At 45.9% G+C, this 13,818-nt stretch overlaps 1 protein-coding gene across 5 annotated transcripts in view; it reads left to right on the top strand.

Moving 5' to 3' along the window:
* The window catches only part of LITAF (lipopolysaccharide induced TNF factor), a 111,088-nt gene extending 98,682 nt beyond the window's left edge, over positions 1–12,406 (top strand). For 4 of the 5 annotated variants that reach the window (XM_067013452.1, XM_059036293.2, XM_059036294.2 and 1 more), the window contains 3 exons: positions 4,738–4,962; positions 7,582–7,738; positions 10,810–12,406. In XM_067013452.1, coding sequence (XP_066869553.1) covers positions 4,743–4,962; positions 7,582–7,738; positions 10,810–10,918 — 486 coding nt within the window. In that variant the 5' untranslated portion in view covers positions 4,738–4,742 and the 3' untranslated portion in view covers positions 10,919–12,406. Of the gene's footprint in view, positions 1–323; positions 505–4,737; positions 4,963–7,581; positions 7,739–10,809 lie in introns of all 5 variants that reach the window. The other variant, XM_067013453.1, reaches the window with a different exon arrangement.
* Positions 12,407–13,818: the final 1,412 nt, after the last annotated feature.

The raw sequence follows: 13,818 nt of genomic DNA, 5'->3' as shown, positions 1-13,818 counted from the left end.
AGAAGCTCAGGCCCTTCCTTCCTTTAGATGTCTTGGAGAGAACCCCGCCTCCCCCCAGCTTCCTAACACCTGTGTGTTCGCTCTCAGCAGTACAGTTTACAGTCTCCGAGTTTCTTCCCTTTTGGAGGAGAGAGGCAATGGTTTGACGCAAACTATTTGCAGAATTTGGGGCACCCCAAGACCTTCTGTTTCCCCTCCCGAAGCACTCTGTTTGCAACCACAAGCAAACTGTGCTATTTTAGGCTTTCTGGACGCATGGTGCTTTCTGCTCTTGTGGGGTTTTTTTTATATGACTCAGTTTTCATAATAAATCGTGTTGGCAGCTCTGGGTCTGCCTTTCCTGAGACAGGAAGGGACAGTGAGTCCTTGACGTTCTGCACGGATGTGAATTACCCGGGAGCCCGAGGCGGCCGTGTTTCCCCCAGCTGAAGTCTCCTCCAGCCCAGTGCAGGGATGTGGGGAGGTCTGGGGCCAGCCAGGAGGGAACAGCAGCCAGAGTTGGAGGTGAGCCTGGTAGAAAGGCATCCTGGGGCTAATGTTTGTGGCCCTTCTTCCCTCCTACTTCTGCATTTCTGTTCCTGTGCGTCAGAGGAAATTGACACAGTTTTATACCTTAACCACTTTTCACAGTCAGTTTTCACAAAGATGTTCTGGGGTCAACCCCCCCACTGTAGACTGGTATGTGGACTCCCCCCAACCCTGGGCCTTCCACCCACACACAGGGGCCTTCCGAGCTTTGCTTCTTGTTTCTTTCCCTTCCAGATCTTCTGCTTCATCTACCCTGTCTAGGGTTGGACCTTTCCTTTTCTCTATAACCTTCCATGGCTCCTGTCCCATAGAACCAGAAAGCGAACCACATAGGCAATTTAGAATAGTTTAGTAGCCACATTTTAAAAAGTAAAAAGAAACAGGTGAAATGAACTGGAACAACATATTAACTCTGGCTATCTAAAGTATTATCATTTCAATCTAGAGCCAATATAAAAAATTATGAACGAGGTTTCACATTAATTTTTAAAATGTTTTGAAATCCAAGGTGTATTTTACGTTGACATCATATCCCAAATTGGATGGTAAAATTTTATCAAAAACATTTGATCTAGGGGCTTCCTTGGTGGCGCAGTGGTTGAGAATCTGCCTGCCAATGCAGGGGACACGGGTTCGAGTCCTGGTCTGGGAAGGTCCCACATGCCGCGGAGCAACTGGGCCCGTGAGCCACAATTACTGAGCTTGTGCGTCTGGAGCCTGTGCTCCGCAACAAGAGAGGCCGCGACAGTGAGAGGCCTGCGCACTGCGATGAAGAGTGGCCCCCGCTTGCCACAACTAGAGAAAGCCCTCACACAGAAACGAAGATCCAACACAGCCATAAATAAATAAATAAATTGAAATCATATGAGCTTCTAAGAAGACCTCTGCTTTAAAAAAAAAAAAAAAAACGGACTTCCCTGGTGGTTCAGTGTTTAAGAATCTCCCTGCTGATGCAGGGGACAGGGGTTCGAGCCCTAGTCTGGGAAGATCCCACATGCTGCGGAGCAGCTAAGCCCGTGCGCCACAACTACTGACCCTGCGCTCTAGAGCCCGTGCTCCTCAGCAAAAGCCACCGCAATGAGAAGCCCACGCACTGCAACAAAGACCCAATGCAGCAAAAAAAAAAAAAATTTTGATCTCGATTCAGAGTTCCTTAAATTTGCTGTTGAGAAAGTAGATTCACATATCCAAGGAGTCCCAGACTTACATAAAAATGTTCCAGTAAGTGAATTGTGTATTCGATTTTCTTTCTTTTTTTTTTTTTTTTTGGTGGGATCTTAGTTCCCCAACCAGGGATTGAACCTGGGCCCTCAGCGGTGCGAGCACTGAGTGCTAATCACTTGGACTGTCAGGGAATTCCCTGTATTCGATTTTCAATTTAAATAAATATAATTTAACAATTCAGTTCCTCGGACACATTTCAAGCGTTTGGCAGTGTGGTGTGGTTGCTGGCGACCATATTGAACAGCCCACATAGAGACCATTTCCATTCTTCTGGAAAGTTTCCCTTGGACCAGCCCCAGGCTTATAGAATGAGATCCAAACATCTCCATAGGACTTTCACAATTTTCTAGAACACAGTTCCAACCTATCTGGCTTTATTTATGGATTTTGTTTTATGCATGGTCATTTTCCCATGCCTCTCTTTCCAGTTTGAAAGCCCTTTCATCTCTTCCCCCAGAGAAATCTCCTCTTTCGGGCTGGGCTGAAAGACAGAGCGTCCTTGAAGGATTCTCCCCTTCTCCCCACAGCAGAATGAATCGATTCTGCTTCCCACGGGATCTAGAAAAGGAGGCATGGTGCGTGGGAAGCAGCACAGGCCCGGCCAAGCCCCCGGACTGTGGCTTGCTGCCCTCGGAGCTCCATGCCCCGTTTCTCCTGAGACAGGTTTGAATGGATCTTCTAATGCAGCGTTAGCCCTGCCCCGTTGGAAAAACAGAAGCAGACAAAGGACGGCACTGTGTCCTTCTCCAGCTGCCCGGGGGCTGCCGAGCATGGGACTGCAGACAGGAACACACCCTGGGTCCAGGCCATGTAATTCTAGGCGGGCATCAGTTCTGCAGGGAAAAGAAAAACGGTTCTTTGCCCTCACAAAAGGAAATATGTGCCTGGCTGCTCTGATTCTCACTTTTCAAAATGAGAACTGGTTGGTTTGTGTGTCCCTGTGTGTGTTTACTTTTTAAAAACTATAACATATATACAGAAAAGGGCACATAACTTAATTGTACAACTCGAATTTTCACAAAGTGGACATTCCTGTGTAACCACCCCCAGATGAAGAGAACATGACTAGACACCCTCGCCCACCAGCCTCTTCCAGACTCTCCTTCCCCTCCCAAGAGTAACCGTTTTCTTAACTTACACCCCCAAGATTCCTTTTGCCTGCTTCTGAACTTCGGGTACATGGCATTCACGGTGCGGGTTTCTTGGCATCTGGCTCGTTTTGCTCTGTATTTGCCATAGTTTGTGGTTGGCTTTTGAAGGCCTTTGTCTTTTCTGTCACTTGAAACACTGTTAGTAAAAACTACAGTGATTAATTTTTTTAAAAAAAGAAAAGAAAAAACACTAGATATGAAAGATAGGTCTTGGTTGGGTGATGGTTTCAAGTGTGAAAAAATTTATGTTCGCATTTGGCTGATGTTTGCCCTGGGGATTTGGGTGATTTTCTTGTCATCATCTACCTTCTTTCTTTTTTTTTTTAAATGGAAATGCAAAGGGTGAGCAGTACCCAAGGCAATCTTTTTTTTCTTTTGTCCACTCCACTCGGCATGTGGAATCTTAGTTCTCCAATCAGGGATTGAACCTCTAGTGGAAGCATGGGGTCTTAACCACTGAACCGCCAGGGATGTCCCCCTACCTTTTACCTTTCTGTAGGGAATCTCTTGTTAAGGTTCTCATTCTCGGATCTGGAAGGGATGATGTTAACTCCCTTTCTGGCTTTTGGACAAGACTGGACATAGGTCATTTCCTGATTGTTTGTCAGTTAGAAAATGAAAGAAATTCAAAAAGATACACGTACCACAATGTTCATTGCAGCACTATTTACAATAGCCAGGACATGGAAGCAACCTAAGTGTCCATCGACAGATAAATGGATAAAGAAGATGTGGCACATATATACAATGGAATATTACTGAGCCATAAAAAGGAACGAGATTGAGTTATTTGTAATGAAGTGGATGGACCTAGAGTCTGTCGTACAGAGTGAAGTAAATCAGAAAGAGAAAAACAAATACCAGGTGCTAATGCAAATATATGGACTCTAAAAAAACAGTACTGATGAAACTTGTGGCAGGGCAGGAATAAAGATGCAGACGTAGAGAACGGACTTGAGGTCACAGGTGGGGGAGGGGAAGCTGGGACTAAGTGAGAGAGTAGCATTGACATATATACACTACCAAATGTAAAATGGATGGCTAGTGGGAAGCAGCCGCATAGCACAGAGAGCAGCTCAATGCTTTGCGACCACCTAGAGGGGTGGGAAGGGAGGGTGGGAGGGAGGCTCGGTGAGGGGGGAATATGGGGATATATGTATAGCTGATTCACTTTGTTGTACAGCAGAAACTTACACAACATTTTAAAGCAGTTATACTCCAATAAAGATGTTTAAAAAAAAATGAAAGATTGAGGGTGGAAAAGAGAGATGTGGAGATGTCAACTGAATTTTTTTTTTTGCTGTATGCGGGCCTCTCACTGTGTGGCCTCTCCCATTGCGGAGCACAGGCTCCGGACGTGCAGGCTCAGCAGCCATGGCTCATGGGCCCAGCTGCTCCACGGCACGCGGGATCTTCCCGGACCGGGGCACGAACCCGTGTCCCCTGCATTGGCAGGCAGACTCTCAAGCACTGCGCCACCAGGGAAGCCCCGAATTTTTTAAAAAATTAATTAATTAATTTTTGCCTGCGTTGGGTCTTTGCTGCTGCACACGGGCTTTCTCTAGTTGCGGTGAGCCAGGGCTACTCTTCGTTGCGGTGCGCAGGCTTCTCATTGCAGTGGCTTCTCTTGTTGAAGAGCACCGGCTCGGCTCTAGAGCGCAGGCTCAGTAGTTATGGCACACAGGCTTAGTTGCTCCGCGGCATGTGGGATCGTCCCGGACCAGGGCTCAAACCCGTGTCCCCTGCATTGGCAGGTGGATTCTTAACCACTGTGCCACCAGGGAAGTTCCTGTCAATTGAATTTCTGATCTCGTGTCTTCTGGTTTTGCTTTAGGTAAAATGTCTGCTCCAGGATCCTACCAGGCGGCTGCTGGACCTTCCTCGGTGCCAACTGCACCCCCATCCTATGAAGAGACAGTTTCTGTTAACAGTTACTACCCCACACCTCCAGCACCCATGCCTGGGCCGGCTACGGGGCTCATGACGGGCCCGGATGGGAAGGGCATGAATCCGCCTGGGTACTACACCCAGCCAGTACCCGTCCCCAATGCCAATGCAAGTACGTACGGCCTCCCGGGCCCCCTTACCTCTCCTTGGCCCTCAGCCCTGGGACTCCATGAGAATCAGGAGAGTGGCCGTAGTGACTGTGCCCCAGAGTCTAAGCAAAGTGCCAGTCAGTCCAACTTTCCCCCTTGTCCTGAAATTTCTCATCTAGTCTTGGGTTCCATGTCAGTGAGGCTTTTGGCTTTTCCATAATAAAGCACAGTTTATGAACTTTCCCACGTCCACCATAAACTGAGCCTCTGGTGCTTATCACAGAGGCACAACCAACCATCCCAAAGAAATTTGGGAATGGGAGTGTGCTTTTGGGGGCTCCTGCCCTTCCTGCTGAGGCTTGGCGGGAGAACCCCTGCCCCGAGGCCAGGGCTGGAGTAGGAGAGGGAGAGGATGCAGCCGTGAGTGAGGAATGGGTGAGCTGAAACCCACCCCCCGCCAGCCCAACATTAGTGCAGGTGATTCCCCTGCCTTCCAGCAACTTCTTCATGTCCTTGCCCTTTGGTACTTCCTGCTGCCCATCTGCACCCAGGTATGTAGCTGATTCAGTATTACAAGCAGCCCAGAGAGCAGGTCTGGCCCGTGAGTCAGACTGCCTTGGTTTCCCCATCTGTAAAATGGGGCCCATCAAGCTGTTAAGATTAAATAAGGTTCTATGAGTAATCATTGGATAAATGTGAACTATTGTTTGTCGTTGTGCTCAAGTGACTTTGACTCCTTGAGATGGAAGAGGACAAGATAACAACTTCAGACTATTTTAGATCACACTCTGATCAATAAATAACTCATTCTTGCACCACAAATAACCCTTATTAAAATTTACGTGTAAGTGCTAAATTATGCTTTGATGCTGCTCTTCTTTTTTTTTTTTTTTTTTTTTTTTGTGCAGTACGCAGGCCTCTCCCGTGTCCCCTGCGTCGGCAGGTGGACTCTCAACCACTGCGCCACCAGGGAAGCCCTGATGCTGCTCTTCCGCAGGGGTCGGGGCAGGGGTGTTTTCTAGGTCTTTCTGGGAATATTGTCTGGTTAGCTCCTGGATAGCAGTTCATGTCCCCTAATATATAGATCACAGAAATGGCATCTCAATAACATAAAAAAGAACAGAAAAAAGTCACTTTGACAGAACTACAAGCTTAAACAACTTTGCCAAAAAGAACGTGCTAAGCTCTGAGGGCTTTGTAATTTCTATCACCCTAGGTGCTCTTCTAATGCTTGTGGATGTCCGTGCATGTTTTTCACATAGTTTTCTTTTTTTAGCATGATTTCATATACTCACTGCGTGTATCAATATGGTCCCCCGACTTGTAAAGAACGGGGCCAGTATCCCCTGGCTTGGTAAACGCCAGCCTTATTACTGGGCATTGGAGTTTGCTAAGGAGACCGTGTGAAATGCAGGCTTGTTTATGGAGGATTCACTCTGTACCAGGCACGGGGTGAGGTTCTTTACTGCCTTTGTCCCATTTAATCCTAGCGACAACCCTTATTATTCCATTTTTTAAAAAACAGCTTTATTGAGATAGAATTCCCATACCATAAAGTTCACTCTTTTAAAGTATACCATTCAGTGGTTTTAGCATAGTCACAGAGCTGTGCAACCATCAGCACTAATTCCAGAACATTTCCATCACCCCAGAAAGAAACCCCCGTCACCCTCCATCCCCCCAGCCCCTGGCAACCACTAATCTACGGATGAAGAAAGTTGAGGCTAAAACCCATCACATCACTGTTTCTGAAATTACCATCTGCAGACCACCTTCGTAGAACCACTCAAAAGCTTAAAAAGCGGTTTGGGGACCCTGCCCCAGACTTGCCGAATCAGACGGTCTTGAGGGCAGGACCAGGGAATCTGCATTCTTAATAAGCTCCGCACTTGAGTCCAGAGACAGTTGAGTTTGAAAGCCTGGTGGAGCTGGGCCAAATCTCCTCCAGAAACACACAGTCCTTTCCCCCATCTCGTGTGTGGAGGTTTCCAGAGCCCTTCAATTGGTAATTCTGGAAATCTGCCACTGTTTTCTCTTCTTCCCTTTTTGTCATTTTTCTCCCTCCTCACCCATCCCCAATTTTTTTTTATTGTGGTAAAATAACACATAACATAAGATTGATTACCTTAAGCATTTCTCAGCGTACAGTTCAGTGGCATTAAGTACGTTCACATTTTGGGGCTATCATCACCACCTTCCATCTCTTTTACATTATACAAAACAAACTCTATACCCATTAAATGGCAACTCCCCCTTCACTCTCTCCCAGCCCCTGGCACCCACCATTCTACTTTTTATCTCTATGAATTCAACTACTCTAGGTGCCTCCTATCTGTGGAATCAACAGTATTTGTCTTCTTTCGCTTAGCCTGATGCCCTTAAGGTCCATCCATGTTATAAGATGTGTCAGAATTTCCTTCCTTTTTAAGGCTGAATAATAACCCGTTGCATGGATAGACCACATTTTGTTCATCCATTCATTTATGAATGGACGCTGCGTTGCTTCCACCTCCGGGCTCTTGTGAACAGTGCTCTCCTGAACATGGGTGAGCAAATATCTGTCGAGATCCTGCCTCTACTGTTTTGCACTTAATGAATGTCTTCCTCATTTACTGATTGCCCAGTTCTGTTCCTTCCATCAGTTGCTGTGCAGACAGTCTACGTGCAGCAGCCCATCTCCTTCTTCGACCGCCCGGTCCAGATGTGTTGTCCTTCCTGCAACAAGATGATCGTGACTCAGCTGTCCTACAATGCCGGTGCCCTCACCTGGCTCTCCTGCGGGAGCCTGTGCCTGTTGGGGTAAGTCTGAGGTCCACTCAGACCCCGGGCTCTCCCGAATTCCTCTCTTGTAGGATTTCTCAGCCTCAGCACCTACTTCTGTGCTGTGGGGGCCTGTCCTGTGCCCTGTAGACTGTTGAGCAGCATCCCTGGTCTCTACCCACTAGATGCCAGGAGCTCCCCTGCCCCCGTTGTCATAACCAGAAATCGTGCCCAGTTGAGAACCACTGCCCTTGAGCATATCAGCCCCTGGAAGCTGCTGTCCCATCATTTCTTCTCAGACCACTCCCTGCGTGTAGGGACGACCGTAGCAGCCATTTGTATCTGTGTACAGCGATACCCTTGGGGATTTCTTTTTCTTCTAGAATTTCATGACCTAATTAATAATGTTTGCTTGACCCTAAGAGAAGCTTTAAACAATCTGTACATTAAAATATTTTATAGTCATCTCTTCAAAATTTCTTATCCTTTTAGGAACCCCAGTAGTTTTCTGTTGCCTACACAAGGAGAATGTGTAAATATTTATGTCTGCACCAAGGGTATTATGTTGAAAGAGATAATACTTTCTGTTCTGGGAGAAAGTTGAGGAAGCACCATTTAATTTTTTTTTTTTTTTTTCAAAAAAGATGAAAGCCTCCTTATTCCTGGCCATGCAAGTCACTCAGAAAACCAAAAGTGCTCCATTTTCTTCCTTGAAGGAAACCGTGTTTGTGTGTTTCTTTTCAGAGGCCCTTGCCTGGCTCTTTCCTCATTATCTGCTCGTGACTTAGGTGGAGGGGGAATCATGGTTGTCTTCCTAATTTTGAAGAGAGGCTCAAAGCCCCTGAGAGCTTAATTAACTTCCTTGAGGACTTGCAGTCAGTGGGGAAGAAAGGAGACAGAAAACATTATGTAAAAACTCATCGTCCTTTGGACATTCCTGTTAAGACTAACTTTTGTCTTTGAAATCAGGGAAGGACAAAATGGAAACTTTTATCGAATATGGGTCTCCGGCTTTCACATTGAGGCAGCTTTTTCTATCCGTTCCTCCTTTTCTTCCTTCAGTGCAGTACTGTGTGTTCAGATCCTGCCCCTCACAGCTGTGTGGCTCTGGGCAAGTGACTTCACCTCTCTGTGCTCCCGTTTCCTCACCTGTAAACTGGGGTGTACTAATGCCCACCTCCGGGGCTGTTGAGGATAAAGTAGGTGGCTGTGTGTGCATTGCCTCTTGCAGCCATGCCCACGCTCGTCAGGCGGGAGGTTAGGATGATCTCTGAATGCACTGGCTGCCCTTATTTGAACTCAGGTAAGCTTAGGCAATAGGAAATTCCATTCATGAGATAGTTTTCTCATCAGGATATTTCCTGATTCTGCTTTATATAAATCAGTGTCTTCCTGTAAAATATTGATTTTTTTTTTTTTTTTCTAAACTGTTTTCTGGCAAACTTTGGTTGTAAGGCTGTGGGCTGTTTTCTGACACTGGCCAAGGCTCCAGCACCAGCTGCGTGTCCAGTGTCTCAGTTCAGCTCTAACACTACCTGGAGTTGGTGCAGACCCCACACAGCTTAAGGGCTCAGGTCCCACAGACTGCCCCCCACTTCAGATGCCAGTCGCAAGTCGTAGGTCACCTGTACTTCTGACCGATCAGGGGTCCTGCTATCCCCTCTTCGGGTTTGATCATATGCTAGAATGAATGGCTCACAGAACTCAGAATGGCACTTTACTTACATGTACAGCTTTGTCATACAGGAGACAGACAGATGGACAGCTAGGTGAGGAGGTAACAGGGTGAGATCCAGATAGGTCCTGAGTGCAGGGGCTTCTGTCCCCTTGGAGCTGGGGTACACCACCCTTCCCGCACATAAATGTCAGATGCACCAACCCAAAATCTCTCCAAATCAGCTGTTCAAGTGTTTTTATAACCCAGTCCTCAGCCCCCCATTCCACCCCAGAGGTTTGTAGTTGAGGTTGAAAGTTCCAGCCCACTAGTCACTTGGTCTTTCTGGTGACCAGCCCATCCCCGTCCCCAGCCCCTCCCCAGCCCGTCCCCAGCCCATCTAGGGACCCACCCTAATCACCTCATTAGCATAAACTCAGGTGTGATTGAAAGGGGCTCTTTGTGAATTACAGAAGACACTCCTGTCACTCAGGACATTCCAGGGGTTTTGGAGCTCTGTGCCGGGAACCAAAGACCAAATATATTTTTTCTTACACCTCAGGCTGTATGGAGGTCCTGCCTGCGTGAGCTGATGATGGATTATGCAGGTTAAGAGACGTGATTTGTGGAAATGTATATGGTTGTTGCTGTGAGAAGCAGGCTCTCTGTATGGAAAAGTGATCAGTCCAAGACAGGAGGCAGCAAACTACAGCCCAGGGGCCAAATCCAGCCTATTTTAAGTTCTATTGGAACACGTCACGCCCTTTATTTACGGATTATCTGTGGCTGCTTTCATGCTCCAGTGACAGAACAAGACCCATGTAGCCTGAAATACATACTCTCTGGCCCTTTACAAAAGAAGTTCACCGATTCCAGTCTAACACTTAGAAAGATGCCTAAATGTCCCAAGACTTGATAATACACCCAGAGCAGTCTGTCTGTGGGAGCAGCCTTGGCAATGGCTGGGGTCTTAGTTCCCCAGGGCTGCCATGACAAATTACCACAAACCTGGTGGCTTAAAACAATAGGAATTTATTCTCTCACCATTCTGGAAGCCAGAAGTCCAGAATCAAGGTGCCGTGCTCCTTCCGAAGGCTCTGAGGGCAGAATCCTTCCTTGCTTCTTCTAGCTTCTGGTAATCCGCGTGTTCTTTGGCCGTGGTGCCTCGCGGCGGTCTCTGCCTCTGTCTTTACGTGGGCTTTGTCCCTCTCTCTATTTCTGTGTGTCCTTTTCTCCTCTTATCAGGATCCCGGTCTTTGAGGTTAAGGAGCCCACCCTCATAATCCAGGAAGATCCCATCTTGGGATCCTTAATTACGTCTGCAAAGACCCTCTTTCCAAATAAGGTCACATTTATAGGTTCCAGGGATTAAGACTCCGACATATCTTTTGGGCGGCTATCATCCAAACGACTACAGTCTGTAACACTCTCCATGTGTGGCCTTTTTTTGTTCTAGGTGCATCGCGGGCTGCTGCTTCATCCCTTTCTGTGTGGACGCCCTGCAGGATGTGGACCACTACTGTCCCAACTGCAAAGCTCTCCTGGGCACCTACAAGCGTTTGTAGGACTCAGCCAGACCTGAAGGGAGCCGTGTGCTGCAGGAAGGCCTTTCCGACTCTCGCCCAGCCCCGCCCCTGGTGAAGGTCCATTTTGGTGGTTTCATCTCTCCAGGGTCTCCACCTTCGTGTCTTCTTTTGGGGGGAAAATATCGCAAAAATAACACACCTCCAAACCCCAGAAATTGCTGCTTGGAGTCGTGCACAGGACATGCAAAGACATTCTCCTTGAGTGCTGGTTCAATGGTTTCCTGCCTTCCCCGTCTGTGACCCCAAGTTGGCCCATCCAGCTGTGATCATTGTCCCGTCTGAGTATCTTCTGGTGATTTGCCACTGATTTTTTTGCCTCAGTGGGCCTTTCTCTTGGTGGTCTCCAACTGAGAAGCCCCAGATTGCCTTATTTTTTAAACTGTTCTGACCCCAGTACGGCTGAACCAACCTTCAGTGCCTACCGTCATAGCCATCTGTTTCACTTCTGATGACAAAAATCTTGCCTTACAGTCTAAGGGCTTGGCTCTCAGATTCTGTAACTGCAGGCTTTTAAATAGCACACAAATTCACTTTAATTTCTTAATTTGTTTTTAACTACAGGGAGGGGTTATTCACACCCATCAGACACATAGCCATGAGGTCATAAACGCAGGCTAGGAATAGAAGGCTGGATCTTTTCACTGATCTGCCTTCTTTGGACCAGATCCTCAGCCACTTTCCACGAAGAGCTTTTTTTTTTGGTAGAGGAATTGTTTGTATTAACAGTTTTTGTGACCTCCTTTTGGTCTTAAACATCTTTGAACATAATTTTGAAAGGAGGGATTTATAGAACTGTCTTCCCTAACCATATGACTGGTATCATTTTCCCATTTGCCAATGCATTCTCACTTTTTCCTTAACAGAAAAAGTAATGGGGATAATTTCATCCACTGCCTTTACTTGGGTTTAGTGTTGTTCCTGAACACCTCCATAATGGAACTCTTAAAGCAGGTTCCCTTTTGGGTTCCTGGTGGATATTTGGAAAGACAAAGGAAAGCGTGTTTGAGCACGTCTGAGTACCACGGTGCTGAAAAGTGCGGGGACCTGACTGTTTCAAAGGCATCTGAAGTCTGGATTTTATTTTTCAGAAATCAGTTTGTTGTATAACATCTGAAGACATGATTTCTAGGACTGAAGCAGCAAGCCAGAGTTCTCTGTGCGCTGCTGTGTCATCTTTGAAATCAAGACAAAGCCGGGCTCGACTTTCAAGAGTCCCCGTTTTGATAATAAATACGCACAGGGAATGCATGTGAATAATATTATGTAGAAATCAAGCCTAGGTCTTGATCGAAAATCTGTATATTGGTTCAAAATTATAGTCATAACCCATTGATTCAGCTTATTCAGTTGATGTTTCGAAAGTTCCAGTAATTATTTTTGCTATGACTATGGATACTACATAGTTCTTTGGTGTTATCTGCTTTTCAAAAATAAAGTCTTTTGTTCACTCTGTGAACTATTCATCAATTCTTACGGTGTGAAGAAAGGTCTCATGTTGTGTTTCCAGCCGTTGGTACAAAGAACCCTTTATTTGTTCCATAACAGTAGAAAATCCTTCATGATAAAAACTACAGACTTGCTGAATATCCCCCGATGTCAAGATGACCGATGTTGAGCTGGGTGGATAGCTAGCGAGTCAGATTTGAACATTAGGCTGTTGGAACCCAATAGGCGTCATCAGTGGCAGCAAGCCATAGCTTTCAAGTTTTAATAAAATGCACAGAAGAAAGCCGTCCTCATTCATGCTCCGAACAAAACATGCTTTGTTAATTGATCCGGGTAGATGTGAGATGCTAGAAGGAGGGCATTGTAACTTGCCGGGAATATGAATGTCATCCTCTTTTCCTACCTGGTGATAAAGCTTCATTTTGGAAGGTGCCTGAAAATCGTGCCACCTTGGTGCGACTTTGTCATTTAAACCCTAACTTCTGGTCTTAAAAAATTGCCACTCAGCCGATCCTGAGCATGTGTTTTTCTTGCATTTGACAAAATTGAAGGCCATGCATATTTAACAGTTTTGCTCAAATGGTGGCATATAAATGGTCTCAAGCTGTTATCAATTACATATGCAGAGTCTTCAAAACAAGAGCCCTATTTCGAGGACTGTAACATATATATATATATTCTGGGAAACTTTAAAAATAACATCAGATGCCTGGAGCATGAAGTGTTCGTCAGACATTCTATTTTATTCTTTGAAATACGGGCTTATTCATATATTCTTACAAATTAAAAGGCTCTTTTGTTCTTCCCCCGTTTGTTGGGGACTTTGGAGTTTGTTGCAAACACTGAATCACATTCAATTAATGCGAGAGCTTTATTTTATATCTACTTGGACCTCAAAGAAGAATATTTACCAATTTCAAACCCCAAATGGCTGTACATCTTATATACTGTTAGTCCATCCAGGCCTTGTACACATAGAAGTGTTGGTTTGTGTCTTGTTATCAAAAAGAATTCAGTTTTTGCATCTGTTTAAGCCAACTTTGAGCACATGACTGATTCCTGGCTGACCACAACATTACCCATGAAAATGTTTTCTCTGGGACAACTGGCTTCCCAGTTGCTACCGAGAACACTTCTATTGGGCCGTGAACTATTTATAAATGTGGCTTCATATACTCACACACAATTTGGCCTCAGTTTTCTCCCCAGTGACAAACCTCTCGTGTTTGGGATATTCAAATCCTTCTCTGAATTTTGAGCTCTAAGGTCTCTGTTTAGGAGTAAGTGTAGACGTTGGAATTTTACAAAATTCTGATTTGCATTTTGGATCCTATTAAAGTTATCTCCTGCATTTATGACTCAGATGTTTATAATGAGTCGTCTGTTTTTCATGGGCACACCAGTGAATTGAAAGTAGATCCAGCAAGGGCGAT

This window comes from Kogia breviceps, chromosome 14 (assembly GCF_026419965.1).
Source record: "Kogia breviceps isolate mKogBre1 chromosome 14, mKogBre1 haplotype 1, whole genome shotgun sequence".
Lineage (NCBI taxonomy): Eukaryota > Metazoa > Chordata > Mammalia > Artiodactyla > Physeteridae > Kogia > Kogia breviceps.
The sequence above is the reverse complement of the archived record's forward strand: the minus strand, read 5'-3'. Positions and strand labels throughout refer to the sequence as shown.